This window comes from Antechinus flavipes, chromosome 6 (genome assembly GCF_016432865.1).
Source record: "Antechinus flavipes isolate AdamAnt ecotype Samford, QLD, Australia chromosome 6, AdamAnt_v2, whole genome shotgun sequence".
Lineage (NCBI taxonomy): Eukaryota > Metazoa > Chordata > Mammalia > Dasyuromorphia > Dasyuridae > Antechinus > Antechinus flavipes.
Genome location: NC_067403.1, coordinates 205,452,366 through 205,467,599, shown reverse-complemented (window position 1 = coordinate 205,467,599; position 15,234 = coordinate 205,452,366). Strand labels below are relative to the sequence as shown.

Here is a 15,234-nt window from a genome sequence, read left to right as displayed (position 1 = left end):
GGCGGGGTTTCCAGTGCTTAGCATATTGTCTTGCATGGAGTAATTCCTTAATAAATATTTGTTGACTGACTTACTGACTACCTCATTGGAATATTATAATATAATATAATATATGTTATAATATAACATAATATACTCATTGGGATATTATAAGAGGAATGCTTTACAAACCCTAAGATATTATATAAGTGTGAAGTATTATTATTATTCAATATTAAGTACATCCTATTGTAAAGGGGATTGATGGATAGATGGAAGGGCATAAGTAATAAAAATGTCCAAATAAAGGCTCATCTCTCGGAAGGTTATTAGATAAAAACAATAATTGACCCATTTAATAATAATTATTAATGCAACATAATATAATAATATTTTATAAAAAACAACGATTATTTATGATTACTTAGATCTTTAAAGGGTAGGCTAGAAGCCAATAGTCCAGGGCCACCTGGGGAAACTCAACTTCCCATCCTCTTTTTTGTATAAATCATAACAAAGAACATTCATCAGACTGGTTGCTACCTTACTAGCACTCTCTATGAAACTGAAAATAAGTTGAATTTCTTTGGGAACATAGGGATGGCCTTGGAGGGTTCATCTGAATCACTAGAGGTCCCTGCTTTTCACTTCCTGATTCAATTTGAAAGAAATTAATGGTGACAAAGAATATGAAAAAAGTTTTTAAAGGAAGAAGTGTACACTATTAACAACCATAGGACATATTTTGCTAAATCATTAATAATGAGACATTATGCCATCCAAAATAACTCTGAAATTTCACTTTGTAGTTAGCAAATTAACAAAAAGATGTCAAAAGCTGGAAATAGTATTAGAAAGGCTGTGGCAAGCTAGGCACATTAGGCACATTAATATACTGTTGGGAAAGCTGTGAATTGGTCCAACCATTCTGAAAAACAATTTAGAATTTTGCTAAAAAACAAAGTGATAAAAATACTTTGTGACTTTTAGAATAAGCCCTAAAGAGATCAATGATAAAAAGAAAGGTTTCCTATATACTTAAATCTTTATAGAAGGACTTTTTGTGGATGGAAAGAACTGGAAACAAAGTAGCTATCCATCAGTTTTGGAATGATAGAATAAATTATGGCAATTATCATGAAAGAAAAAAGTGAAAATGAAGAATTCAGAAAAGCAGGAAATACTTAAAAAAACTGATACAAAGTGAAGTAAAGAAACCAATATATATATAATGTATACAGTGTAAATGAAAAGAATGAAAAATTAAAACTGAATAAAAACTTAAGCTATGTAGCTATAGTGACCAAAAAGCTTGATCCCAGAAGTTGAGAAAATGCATCACTTTCCCTTATTAGTACAGATTGGGGGCAGTGGGCAGAGAATTCTAGTTGATTTTGTTGAATTGCCTACCTCCCCATCCCCATTTCTTTCTTTAGACATTTTGGTTATTAGAGAAATAACTTGCTTGCTGTGTGAAGGAGGGGGATGGATATAATGTGAAATGAAGGTGATCTAAAAACAAAAGATAATAGATAAAAATGAAAAAGAGGAGTAAATGGTTATCCAGGCAAGGGATATTAGGAAATTAAAGTTATTATTTTTTCAATATTGTTCTTCACTGGGCCAATGGTTCAGGCACCTCAAAAATGCCAGATGAAGTCCATCCAGTCTCCTGCTCTCTCTCTGCTGGGGCATTGAGAAGGGAGGTAGCCTCCTTATCCTGGATCAGGGTTTTGGGGCCCACTTTCCAGCTGGTTTGCAACTCATTGAGATCACTGACTTCATTTTTTGTGAGTCCCCTGGGTCAGGGAGGAAGGAATCTAGCTCTTATCAAAACAAAGCAAACTAGGGAATGGTTGGGTCTTACTCCCCTTGGTGGGGGACAGAGGGAGCTGAAAACCCCAGATGTCCGAGGTCCCTAGATTCCACCTTCTCCAGCTCTTGGTCCTGTCGGTTCATGAGTGTCTTCCATTGTTCAAATAGCTGAGACTCGGACATCTGGATATCCTTGAGTGTTCCTTCCCGCTGGATGGTGCCATCTTTCATAGCAATGATCTGGGAAAACAAGGACACAAGTTGTCTTCTTATCGTCCTTGGAGAGGAAGAAGAGACACAGGGGAAGGAGATGTGGATAGTGAAGGTAGAGAGTCCTTGACTGAGAAGCTGCCCATAAAGGTTTCACAGCTGCAGACTTGGTCTATTGTAGCTCCCAAGGTGCTGCTTTTTCCCTCCTCCTTTGGAGTCTTCCTGTTTACAATTCATGGAAATTGTATTAAAGTCTAATTTCATTAAATAGGGCTCCCTATTTATAAAAAAAAATTCAAAGGACATTCCAATTTAACCTGCTCCTTTAAAAGTTTACAGAAACTCAGGGAATTGCTTTGGATTTGAAGAGGAAATGAGTGCTCAAAGTCAGATGAAAGGGAAACATCTGATCTCCTTAAGAAGCCACTTTCGCTACAAAGGATGCTTCTTAGGACAGGGGAGGAGAGAAGCATATATTTGGAAATGAAAGTGATATGTAAAAAAATCTTAATATAAATTTTTTTAAAAAGGAAAGCAAGCTGTTTTTTAAAGAACTTTAAAAAATGTCAGCCCTGTTCATTTACATACACTTAATATACTTTAAGTGGACTCATGTCCTCGTTGTTGTGGGCACTCCATTTCCTTGTACAGATTGCAGCCTATTTAATTCTCATCTGGTGTGATTCTCACCCTGTCTGCACTCCATAAATCCTCCAAAAGGGAGATAAGTATTATCCTGGAGATGTTCCTCCAGGTCTTTTAATATCTCATGAGTACAGAAATCAAATGCTGTGTTATTATGATAATCAAGAAGCATGACCCCTGAGAAGAGTTGAGAAAATGAACCTCTCTCCCTTCTTTATAGAAGTGGTAGCTGACAGATGTGAAATATTGCAAATAATATCAATCTCAGTTGATTTATTGATTGCTTCTGTCAAAATACTTTTGCTTTTTCTTTTTTAGTTCTTTCTGATGAGGGGTGGTTCACTGCATAGGGGAGCTGGGACATATACTTGAAAACAAAAATGATGTAAAGACAAATGACAATACGTGGAAAAAACCTTGGAGCTTCTTGGATACCAGTTTAGCTTTCAAGCTGCCTATCTAATAATCCCAGATTGTTTCCTTTTCTGTTTTAATATTTCCTTAATAATGTGCCTCAAATTACTTTCTGCATCTGATAAATCATTGGTAATATAGTTAGAATAATAACGGATATACATGAACAGTTTAAAAATTTCCAGACAATGTGTGTTTTCCACTTGAACTTCCCAACAACCCTGTGAAGCAGACACTGTAGGTATTATTTCTATATAATAAATGAAGAAATTGAGGTTCTGACAGATTAAATGACTTACATGTGGGTCACAAAATTAGTGTCAGAGGCATATTGACCTCAGGTCCAGCCCTCAGAGTATTCTGGAGCTTAATATGAATGCTTGTGGAGTGATTGATTACAATCAATACCTTTCACTCTCACTTTTGCCTTTGGTGAATTTGCAATTTTGCTGGTTATGATTAATATGAAGATGTTCTTAGCTAAACTAGATCTAGTGAGATTTCTACCAGCACTTGGCACAAATGTATTAGCTGATGTTTTTGTCATTGTTTCAGCCTGAAAGCCATAAGAAACCCATGCTTATTTGAAAATAGTCTACAAAATGGAAGGAAGAGAAGTTTGGAAAAGGGAGCCACAGCTTGGAAGCTAAGGGACCTGAGTCCTGGTATTGGTCTTATAATTCCCTCTCTGACCTTTGGAAAAATCACATAGCCCAGTGGCTTTTGAAAGTATAATCCAGAGAATCCCAAGGGTCTCTGAAATCCTTTCAGAGAGTCTGCAAATTTAAAATTAGTTTTTATTTCTAATATGGTAATTATGTATAAATACAATCCACATCAATGAAAATTCTTTGGACAGATCCTCAATAATTTTTCATAGTATAAAGTATCAAGAACAAAAGTTTCAGTACCACTGCCTTAGCTCCCTAGGCTTTCAATTCCTTTTTTTTTTTTTTTCTGAAGCAATTGGGGTTAAGTGATTTGCCCAGGGTCACACAGCCAGAGAGTGTTAAGTGTCTGAGGCCAAATTTGAACTCAGATCTTCCTGAATTCAGGCTGGTGCTCCATCCACTGTGCCATCTAGCTATCAGTATGGCTCTTAATTGTTGTTAACTCCCTTTTCCCCTCTCCTTTCCCTTCTTGTCCCTAATGCCCTAAACCAATCATCCTTAATGCCTATCAGCCAGGCTCTCACCCAATCTGCATGGGGCAGATACTGCAGCTTGTGGGTCACTAGAACCACAGTCCTCTTGTCCTCCCGGAGCAACTCAAGAATCCCAGCCTGCATTAAGTGGTCACTCAGATGGATGTCCAGGGCTGAGAATGGATCATCCTGAGCAGAAGAAGAAGATTAGATAGAAACTTGTAAAGTGAACATATGATGTTAACAATAATAATGGTGTTATCATTATGGCATTAATAATAATCATAATAATTATGATATTAATTATTGTACTATTTATGTGCCTCCTGTTAATTATATTATTGTTTATGGTAGTAATAATAATTATGGTAATAATAATTGGAATAATACCATTTCTAGACCTTAGCTACTTAGTATATGAGCTTGGAAAAGTTGCTTCATTTGTAAGTACCTTGGATTGGATTTTTTTCATTTGTAAAATGGGCATAAAACTTATACTACTCATCTCACAAAGCTGCTCTGAAGACCAAAAAAGCTATCTATAAAAGTGCTTATAGGTTGCTTATCACCATTGAAATATAGGGGGCTAGTGTAATTAACATTCTTCTCATTTTTAAGCGCTATCATGCAATAATCACCTTTTCTTTTCCCATCATGTTCAGGGTGGGAAAGGTAGGGTAAAATTGTTAGAATTTGTTTTATTTGCCCCTGTCCTGAACTCCCTCCTTCCCTTTTCCCCCTCTTTCCCTCCCTCTCTCCTCAGCTTAAATCTTAGACTTGGGAATCAAAAAATCCAATGTAGAATCCTGGCTTTTTGACATTAGTTGTATCATCATTGCAGAGTCACCACCTCTCTGAGTCTCGTCTGCAAAATGGGGCTATAATAACATTCCCACTACGAACCTGTGCTGGTAAAATGTATAGTTATGCAGAACAGGAGCTGAGCATGTACAGTTTAATGAGATGAGTGTGGATGAAGGGGCTCACAGGGGAGATGAGTAGGCAAACTTACCAAGAACACAACATTGGTGTGCTGGTACAGTGCCCGGGCCACGCTGATACGCTGACGCTGACCTCCTGACAGGTTGATGCCCTGGTACCAAAGGAGAGCAACTGATCAGTGTCATTGTCCTCTCTCTGGACTATGTCATAGAGATCTAAGTCTGAGTGTGGAGGGACTCGTCTATGCCCAAAGCAAAGGAAGTTCTAAATTATTATTATTATTATTGTCTACATTTTCCCCCTTGTCTAACTTCATTCCCGATCTTTCTTATCAAGATTTGCCAGCCCCAAGGCTTTGGTTGGATTTTGAAGCAGGCACAAAACAACTACACTGTCTATACTCATTGTCTACACTTTTCCTCTAACCCCTAAACACTTTGCAGTCTAAGAAAGTTTTAAATTATATGGAATTGGTCAGAAAAAGGGAATCAGGACTATTTTCTTTGAGAAGGAAGAGTTGGAGGCAAGGCTGGTGTGGTCTTTGAGTCTGAACAGCCAATAGGGACAATATCATATCTATTTTCCATGTGAAAGGCAACATAGGATAGAAAAGGTCACTGGATTTGGAGTCAGGATTCCTAGCTTCCAATCTTGGCTAACTTCTGTATGATCCTGAACACATCAGTTAACCTCTTTCGATCTCAGTTTTCTCATCTGTAAAACAGGCTTGAAAATACTTTCACTACCTACCTCAGAGAATAGATTTAGGTTAGATTCAAGGAATTTTCAGATAAGAAGGTTGGTCAAAAGAGATTCTTATATCCAAAATGGATAAGATGACCACTTCTCTTGATATTCTCCAAGCTAGCCACTTCCTGACAAATTCATCCTAGACATTCTCAGCATAGCCCAGGGTTCTTGACAATGGTTTTTGACCCCAAGGAAGTGAGCACTTTAGTACCCAGAAGCTGGATCTCTGAAAATGAATTGGGATGGGGTGAGGATAGACAAGCCAGAGTTGTGGGAAGGACCATTTTGAGAGTAAGCTTTGAGACCCTCAATACCCTTGAGCAGACTTCTTAAACTTTTCCCTCTTATGACCCCTTTTTCACCCAAGAAATTTTTATGTGACTCTGGGTATAGAGGTATGCAAATCAAACATTTACTGATAACAAATCATAATTCAGTTATGAGACCCCATAGGGGATTATTAACCACAATTTAAGATGATGGGGCTAGAAGATAGCTACTAACCCGCTCCCCAATCTGGGTCTGGTCTCCATGGGGCAAGATGTCGATATCAGGCTGGAGAGAACAGGCATCAATGACAGCCTTATATCTGTGGGGGGACAGAGGCAGATACAGCATGGTTCAGCCCAAGAGTCTCTGCCATGTATTGTAGAGGGTCATTACCTAGAAGAGGGATTTGGGACTGGAGAGATTGTCATGGACACAGATGGCTTAACGAGCCTTTCCAGCTTGGGAGAACAAACACCATCTGATTCAGGAAATCGCCCGGGGTCAGCACCTTTCTCAGGCTTATAACTGGGCTAGTTAAATATTTAAGGAGTTAAATTAGATGGGAACATACACAGTGACCCAGCAACAATGGGTCTTTACACGTCAGAGAGAGGAGAAAAACTCAGACAAAACTCCCCAGCCCTCCAGTCTGTCTGATGTAATAACTTCCGAAGCTGGCTATTAAATATTTACTTAGCTCCCCCAGCCCAGAAGAGTCTCCTACACTGACCTGAAGAGAGGGCAGGAGGCAAGAGCTCAGACCTACTTCCTTGCCTTGCTGTAGACACAACATCAGATTGGACAGCTCTCCACTTGTTCTGTCTCCTCCCTCCTCTTCCCACCCCCAAACAGAAGATTCCAGATATCCAAAGTGAAATTGTATCTCAAGGCATTTCCAAAAAATCATCCAAAAAATTCTGAAATCTCTGCCCAGATCTAGAATTAAGGAGTTAAATCAGATGGGAAGCTACATAGTGACCTAGCAATGATGTTGAGAACAGCCTTGTCTGAATGTATGGACCACTGTCAGAGGATGCAATTAAAAATAGCCTGGTTGGAGGAGATTTAGGGCTGGATTCTTGAATAATGGAAAATTAAAGATGGTGGTACTGTAGGAGTGGATAGGCAAAGCTACTCACCCATCTGGTAATGATTCCACTAGCCCCTTACCTCCCACCATGAGGGAGAAGCTTTTACCGTTGTTTGTTGAAGGGGCTTTCAAATGTAATGTTCTCCTCCACTGTGGCATTAAGCAACCAAGGTTTCTGGGAGGCGTAGGCCACTGGACCCCTCTTTCTGAAAAAGAAGGCCATAGAGGGGCTTCAGTGAGTGCTTTTAATATTACTATCCCAGGCTAGCCTTACATAGGTCCCCAGAATGTCATCTCTATTAACTTAGTGAAGCTCCCCAAAATCTAATCTTAAAAGATCATTCTTTTTGCTTTGTAGAATTTCTTCACTCTATCCTTCTTTATTTCCTCCCTCCTTCCTTCCTTCCTTCTTTCTTTCTTTCTTTCTTTCTTTCTTTTTCTTTCTTTCTTTCTTTTCTTTCTTTCTTTCTTTCTTTTTCTTTCTTTATTTCTTTCTCTTTCTTTCCTTCCTTTCTTCTTTCTTTCTTTCTTTCTTTTTCTTTCTTTCTTTCTCTTTCTTTCTTTCTTTTTCTTTCTTTCTTTCTTTCTTTTCTTTCTTTCTTTCTTTTCTTTCTTTCTTTCTTTCTTTCTTTCTTTCTTTCTTTTCTTTCTTTCCTTCTTTCTTTCTTTCTTTTCTTTCTTTCTTTCTCTTTCTTTCCTTCCTTTCTTTTTTCTTTCTTTCTTTCTTTCTTTCTTTCTTTCTTTCTTTCTTTCTTTCTTTCTTTCTTTCTTTCTTTCTCACTAGGATCATTAAGGACCCTAATGCTGTGCAATTTTTAATAGCTCAAGGATGAGAGCATAGTGGTCCCTTCATCATCAAGAAGATACCTTCTATCTGCACAGGAATAGACCACTGAGGACAGATTGTTTGCAAGCTCCTTCCCCACAATGTGATTGGGCCCTCATTCTCTACGTCTGTTCCTCAGGTGGGATCACAAATTTCTCAGATACAAGGTTACATTCCAGATAGCTCTAATGAATGTTTATTTTCCACTATAGTTCATTAAAGCACTGAGAAGGATGAAAAACTCAAGAGTACCCACTAGCTACATCCAGAACCCTAACTTGAACCGGACATTACAGCTCATCTCCCTGCTTCAATTTTCAGAAACTCTAAGTATATGTCAAAGATGTTTGCCTTCCAGTGTTCTATGAAGACAGTCTTGGGATCACCTAGGAAGGAGGGGAGGAAGAGGGCAAGAGTAAAAACCTTTGATACTTGTTCCCATGAGATGTGAGAATTGAGTACCTGATATCCGTGCCAGCATTTGTTTCCCTCTCTGGGCTGTAGTAAAGGGAAAGAGAGACATCATTTAGTTTTTAGAAGTGTGATCACACTTCTCCAAGAATATGCAGCTCACCCCAACTGAAAAACAACCCAATTTTGATCCTAGCCTGGAAGCCTGTACACAGATACCGACCGACCTCATGGGAAAATCTACTCAAATACTCCGAGCCACATTTTGATCCTGGTCCCTTCTGCCCCGGGTTCACTGACTTAGGACAAGAGAAAAATAGCCACTTAGTTTGGGGAAATATGTGAGGAAAAGCACCAGCAGGTTACAGATTGTGTGTGTGTGTGTGTGTGTGTGTGAGAAAGAGAGAGACAGAGAGAGACAGAGACACAGAGACAGGCAGACAGAAATGAATGTAGAGACACATACACACAAAGAGAGATACACAGAGACATATACACAGATACAGAGACAAAGCACCCACATATATACAAAGATACAGACACACACAGACACAGAGAGACAGAGACACACAAAAGAGACAAAGTGACAGACACACACATACATACAGAGACAAAGTAGCAATTGTCCAAAGTTGCCTCCAGAATGCCTTCTGGGTTTCTTTTCCACAACATGCATATTCCATACCTGGAGTCCTCGCCGGTGTCACTGTCTGGAAAGCTATAGTGCCGCAAACAGAAAGCAGAGAGACCTTGGTCACTCCCTGGGATGAGCAGCTTTTACTGACTCTTCCCAGTCCCTGGTTTCTCCCTTCTAAGGACTCTGAAGAGAGGGAGGGAAGACAGATGTTTGCAATGACTAGAATCTGCTCTGGAAGAATGAGGGTGCTGAGGAACTCTCTGAAAACCATCATCAGGGAGGACTTGATTTGGGACTGTGATTGGATCAGGAAGTAATGCACTTTTGTGTGTATCATACAGCACAGAGTAGATCTACAAGGTGTCCCCAAAGTCTTAGGGCAGCTGTAAAGTCATAGAGGATCAAGTCCAATCATTTTTATGAATGAGAAAACTGAGGGACAGAATTGGCTCAAGGTCATACAGCAAGCCAGTGGTCAAACAAACATAGAAGTCAGTCCTTCTCATCTCTTTTTTTGAGACTTAGTCTCCCTATGTCACCTAGGCTGGATGTTTAGTGGCCACTTAGGGCACAGTCCCACTAATGGATTGATTTGGAAGCCTTTGCTTGTTCCAATTTTCTAGCCTGGGAGGGTTCATCCTTTCTTGGGCAGCCCTATACTCCTGGGGACTCACCACAATAAGTAGGAGACTTGTCAGGGACACTATCAGAACACGCAAACTCAAGCCTGGCCTCTCTCAGTGGTAAGGATTACAGTAGTGGACAACCGCACTTGGCTTGTCTCAATCCATGTCTCTTGACTACCTTTCTCCCTCCCTTCCTCCCTCCCTCCCTCCCCCTCTCCCTTTTTCCCTCCCTTCCTCCTCCCACCTTCCCTTCTTCTTCCCCTCCCTCCCTTCCTCCTTCCTCCGTCCTTTCCTTCTTTCCTTCCTTCCTTCCTTCCTTCCTTCCTTCCTTCCTTCCTTCCTTCCTTCCTTCCTTCCTTCCTTCCTTCCTTCCTTCCTTCCTTCCTGTCTTCCTGTCTTCCTGTCTTCCTTCCTTCCCTCCCTCCTCTTTCTTTCTTTTCTTCTATTTCTCTTCCCAGACTGACAACTCTTTCTAGCAGGCCAGATAGAATTCCACATAGTCCCCTTATAGCTACTGACCCATTCTTTTGCTCCAAGGGCCAGCAGAGCCCTGGAGCAGAAGTCAGCAGGCTGGGAGTGTTTTTGAGGACTGAGAGTTTTGATGTTGTGCATAATTTGCAAGAATATGCATAATTGCATAATTTTCTATAAAATAATTATAATAAATATAACGTATACAATGATTCATGGTTTGCTAATTGCTCACTTGTGTTATTTTATTTGATTCTTACAACAGATCTGTCAGGCACTTGTCATCAAGTTCTGAGAGGTTAAATGATTGATTGTTCCAGAGTGCCTAAGCCACTAAGTGTCTGGGACAGTATTCTAACTCAGGTCATCCTAATTCTATGTCTAGCATGCCCTTCATTTACCTAGTTACCATACTGGGTTTGCCATCGCCCTAGTAAATATCCATATTTACTGGAAATCTATACTGGCTCCTTCCCCAGTCCCAAGAAGGAGCACTGAGTCTGTCCAGTGGATAGTCTGGGAAATTTTTCTATTTTTATGAAGAACTCGTTTCACCTCAGATGGCAACAGCTGTTTCCAGACACCCATCATTAATGGCTTATCAAACATTATCCCACAAATATCCTCAACAGGCTAGAGTGATGAAATCAAACCGAGAAAAATGTAGAAGTCCTGTGCTCTGCCAAAAACCAAATATCAAACAACTAGCCTCCCTCCCTTCCAACTAACCCTGGTTACATAAAGCTAGGAGGGGAGGAGCAAGGCCAGGCAAGAGTTTTTATGAGAAAGACCTGCATGGGGGAGTGGGGAGTCTTCATAGGCTTTCATAGCAGCAAAAACGCTCTCAACACACCAGGAAACCAAGGTGATCTTGACCAGTATTAATGACCCTCATGTCCCAAATGTGGAAGGCAATAATACCACTGCCTGTTGCTGTGGTCAAATACATCTAGAATACCATGTTCAGTTTCTGGGGACCAGTTTTTAAGAAGGACATTGCTAAGCTTGAATGCTTCCAGAGAAGGGTCCTGCAGAGGACAAGACTGGAGATGATGTCATCTGAGGACCAGTTGAAATAAAGGGGAATATATATTTTTTAAAGTATAAGTTAAATTCAATATATGTATACATGTCCAAACAGTTATTTTGCTGTATAAAAAGAATTGGACTTTGAAATAGTGTACAATTAGCCTGTGAAGGAAATAAAAAATGCAAGTGGACAAAAATAGAGGGATTAGGAATTCTATGTAGTGGCTCATAGTCATCTCTCAGAGTTCTTTCACTGGGTGTAGCTGGTTCAGTTCATTACTGCTCTATTGGAACTGATTTGGTTCATCTCATTGCTGAAGAGAGCCAGGTCCATCAGAATTGATCATCATATAGTATTGTTGTTGAAATTAAATGGGAATATTTAGACTGGAGATGACTTGGGGAGGACATAATAGCAGAAGGAACAAAGGAAATATTTATCCAGCACCTGTTGGGTGCCAGAGACTGAGCTAAGTGCTTTACAAATAAGATCTCATTTATACCTTATAATAACCCTGCAAAATAGGGGCTCTTATCCTCATTTTACAGTTGAGGAAACTGAGGCAGACAGAGGTTAAGTGATTTGCTCAGGATTACATAGTAAGTAGCTGAGGCTGGATATAAAATTAGATTTTCTTGATTCTAGATCCATTGATCCACTACACCACCCAGATGCATCTAGGCTTTGAAAGGCTGCTAGGTTGGGAGCAGGGTGAGATTTGACTTTTGTACCAGAACGTGGAATAATCGGTGCTGCATAGAGGCGGATGGAACAACTTCCTAAAGATGAGAACAATTGTTCAAAATTAAAAAAATATGTCACAAGAGAGTGAGTTCTTCATCACTAGAAATCTTTAAGGGAAGATTGGAAGAGTATTTATGGAAAATATTCAGGTATGGATAATTCTCCTCACTCAGATTCTGTGTTTCTCATTGCAGATGTTGAAAGAGATGATGGATGATTATTACACGTTTCTGATTTGCTTATGATTGCTGACTTAGCCTGCCGAATGCAGAAACTCAGGTGGCATTTTGTGGAACTCACTCAGCAAGCATGGCTCATGTTGCTGGGCAATGCAGTCTTGTCTGCTGCACCACCAAACTGTAAGTTCCCCGATGGCCATCTTTGGGTTATTGTTCACGGGGCTCAGCTCAGTCAGTATTGGAGAGCTTCTTTCCAAACCTGTTTCTCTTTCTGCTCCCCCAGGCATCCTCAGCTGCTTTATTGCTTTGTTCCACTCCATTCTCCTCCACAGATTCTGGGCTGTTGCTGGCTGACTAAAGATAGGATTTTGACATCCATGGCATAGTAGGGCACTTGGAGTCAGGAAGAGCTGAATTCAGATCTTGCCTCAAATGCTAACTGTGTGACCCTGAATAAGACACTCAACCTTTCTGTGCCTCAGTTTCCTCATCTGTAAAAAAAACAAAAGTTGTTTGGACTCAATGGCATCTAACATTTACTCCAGCACTAAATTTATAATTCCACAAATCTGCTCTGGATAGGTCTGATGGTCCCACTGTTTGACATCTTCCTTATATGAAAGTTTGGTTTACACCATAAAAGGCAGAAGAAGGAAGGAAGGAAGAAAAAGAAGAAGAAAAGAAAGAAGGAAGAAAATGAAGAAAGGCAGGCAGGAAGAGAAAAAGTATTTATTAAGGGCCAGTATATGTTAGGCATTTTGCTAAATGCTTCACAAATATCTTATTTGATCCTCACAACAATCCTGCGTTTTAGGTGCTATCATTATTTCCATTTTATAGTTAAGGTAAGTGAAGCAGACAGGGGTTAAGTGACTTGCTCAGTGTCACAGAGAAGTAAGTATATGAAGGTAGATACTTTCTGATTATGGTCCATCACTCTATCCACAACACCACTTGGTTGCCTCTAACACAGATGGCTGAGAAAAAACAGATTGTTCTCTTAGCCTCCTTTTCATGTTCACTATTGTGAAGCTTTAGGAATGAATCTGACATTCAGAGCATCTTTGAATGGGAATATTGGGGATAGATCATTATATTCATGAAGATATGAAATCTATTGCTGAGGATAATCAGCAAATAAAAATGAAGCTCAATTGTGATGTTTTCCCCCAAATGGGAGGTAGAACAGAGCAATCCATTGTTGAGGATAATCAGCAAATAAAAATGAAGCTCATTTGGGATGTTTTCCCCCAAATGGGAGGTAGAACAGGGCAATCCATTGCTGAGGATAATCAGCAAATAAAAATGAAGCTCAATTGTGATGTTTTACCCAAAGTGGGAGGTAGAACTGGGTTCATTCACTTTAGATTTAGGATCTTGCTTGTGGTTTATGAGCTGAGACTCTCCCTTAAATGAAATCACTTTGGCTGTCATTGATTGTCCAACAGTAGATCCCAGACCAAGTCCCATTGGTCATTGCTTGGGCTTTAATTGGCTCAGACTGAATATGAATAGCCGTTGTTTCTGTTTTGGCCAGAAATCCTGAGGGTCTTCCCCTTCCAGATATGTATATATGTATGTATGCATATATGTAAATGTATATATTATAAATGTGAATACACACATGTACATATACATTATACACACACGTATAATACACACGTGTGCACACACACACAGAGCTATATTAACTAGATAAAAGAACCCATTCTCTGGCTTATTTCTTACCTAGCTTTAATCACTGAATGAGTGTTGCCTCAGTCAAAGTGAGACTTGTTAAAGACCTTAGCTTAAAAAGGTCAAGGTCTCCCACTGTGTCCAGAGCCATCTCAAGTCATCTTGATCTATATCTGGCCACTGGACTCAGATGCTCTAAGGGGAAAAGTGGAGTAAGTGATTTTGCACAGCCCCCCTCACTTAAATTCAATTCACTTGCACGTCATGGGGTCACCTCCCTGATGTCATGGTCCTTTTGAGAATGAAGGACAAACTGCCTGATTTCTTGAGCTTGAGAGTTCTACAGTGGACTCTGCAGATGGGGTGTTCGCACTAAATATGGTGGCAATCTAGTGAGCCTTTGAGTCCCGAGACCCTGCTAGGGAGGGACAAAATCAGCTCAGTTGGGAAATGAGCAGGTCAAATCCTGGGACAACTGATGAATAGGATTGGCCGGTGAATATCCCCAGAATTTCCAGCCTGAGGGAGTAGAAAGAACCAGTCTTAAAAACTAAAATTAGATATGTGGAGCTAGAAGCAGTTCCAGAGACCAATTCCCTCCATTTTAAAAATGAGGAAACTGAGGACTGGAAGAAATCAGGTACTTTGCCCCGGTTCACACAGGTCATGAGATGCAGTGAACAGGTCCCGGATTGGTTGGAGGGGCCAAGAGGAAGCTGCTTGGAGCTTCAGGAGATGCAGCTGTGCCAAGAGTAAGCAAATTTGTGTGAGTCAGAAATCAGGGCAACTGCTACGAGCTGCTGCTCTCCTTCTCAAGCCTGGCCATCTGCTAACCCGATGCCCCCTGCTTGACTGGGCTCAGGGGAGAAATTAAAAGCCTCTTTTCATTAGAATCAGCCTCTTCATGAAATGAAGCGATGGTAAATGTCATCCTTGGCACTAAGAAAACCAAGAAAAGGAAGAGAAACTGTTCTGTCAAAATGGCTGCTGACTTTATGATGGGGTCTGGGTTTGCCAAGGGAGGAACACTGACCCTGCAGTTGTTATCCGGGATACTGGGTTCAAATCTTCCCTTTTCAGTTATCTCTCTGTGATCTTGGACAAGTCAGTTTCTTCCTCTTGGCTCAGTTTTCTCATTTGTAAAGCGAGAGGCTTGAACAAGATATCTCTGATCTAGGCAGCTGGGTGGTGAAGTGGATAGAGCAATGGACCTAAAATCAGGTAGATCCGAGTTCAAATCTGGCCTTAAACACTTTGCAGTGTCCTCAGTTGAAAAGTGGGGATGATAATAGTATCTCTCTCTCAGAGTGATTATGAAGATCAAATTAGATAATATTTGTAAAGCATTTTTAGCAGTGTTTGGCAAATAGACAC

The 15,234-nt window shown here is 40.2% G+C and overlaps 1 protein-coding gene across 2 annotated transcripts in view; it reads right to left on the bottom strand.

Moving 5' to 3' along the window:
* ABCC8 (ATP binding cassette subfamily C member 8) overlaps positions 1-15,234 on the bottom strand; it is a 117,831-nt gene that overhangs the window by 27,188 nt on the left and 75,409 nt on the right. For both annotated transcript variants that reach the window (XM_051967553.1, XM_051967554.1), the window contains exons 17-23: positions 9,182-9,214; positions 8,548-8,583; positions 7,367-7,465; positions 6,404-6,488; positions 5,220-5,300; positions 4,259-4,396; positions 1,909-2,034 (exon numbers count right to left, since the gene is read on the bottom strand). In XM_051967553.1, the coding sequence (XP_051823513.1) occupies positions 1,909-2,034; positions 4,259-4,396; positions 5,220-5,300; positions 6,404-6,488; positions 7,367-7,465; positions 8,548-8,583; positions 9,182-9,214 (598 nt within the window). The remainder of the gene's footprint in view (positions 1-1,908; positions 2,035-4,258; positions 4,397-5,219; positions 5,301-6,403; positions 6,489-7,366; positions 7,466-8,547; positions 8,584-9,181; positions 9,215-15,234) is intronic.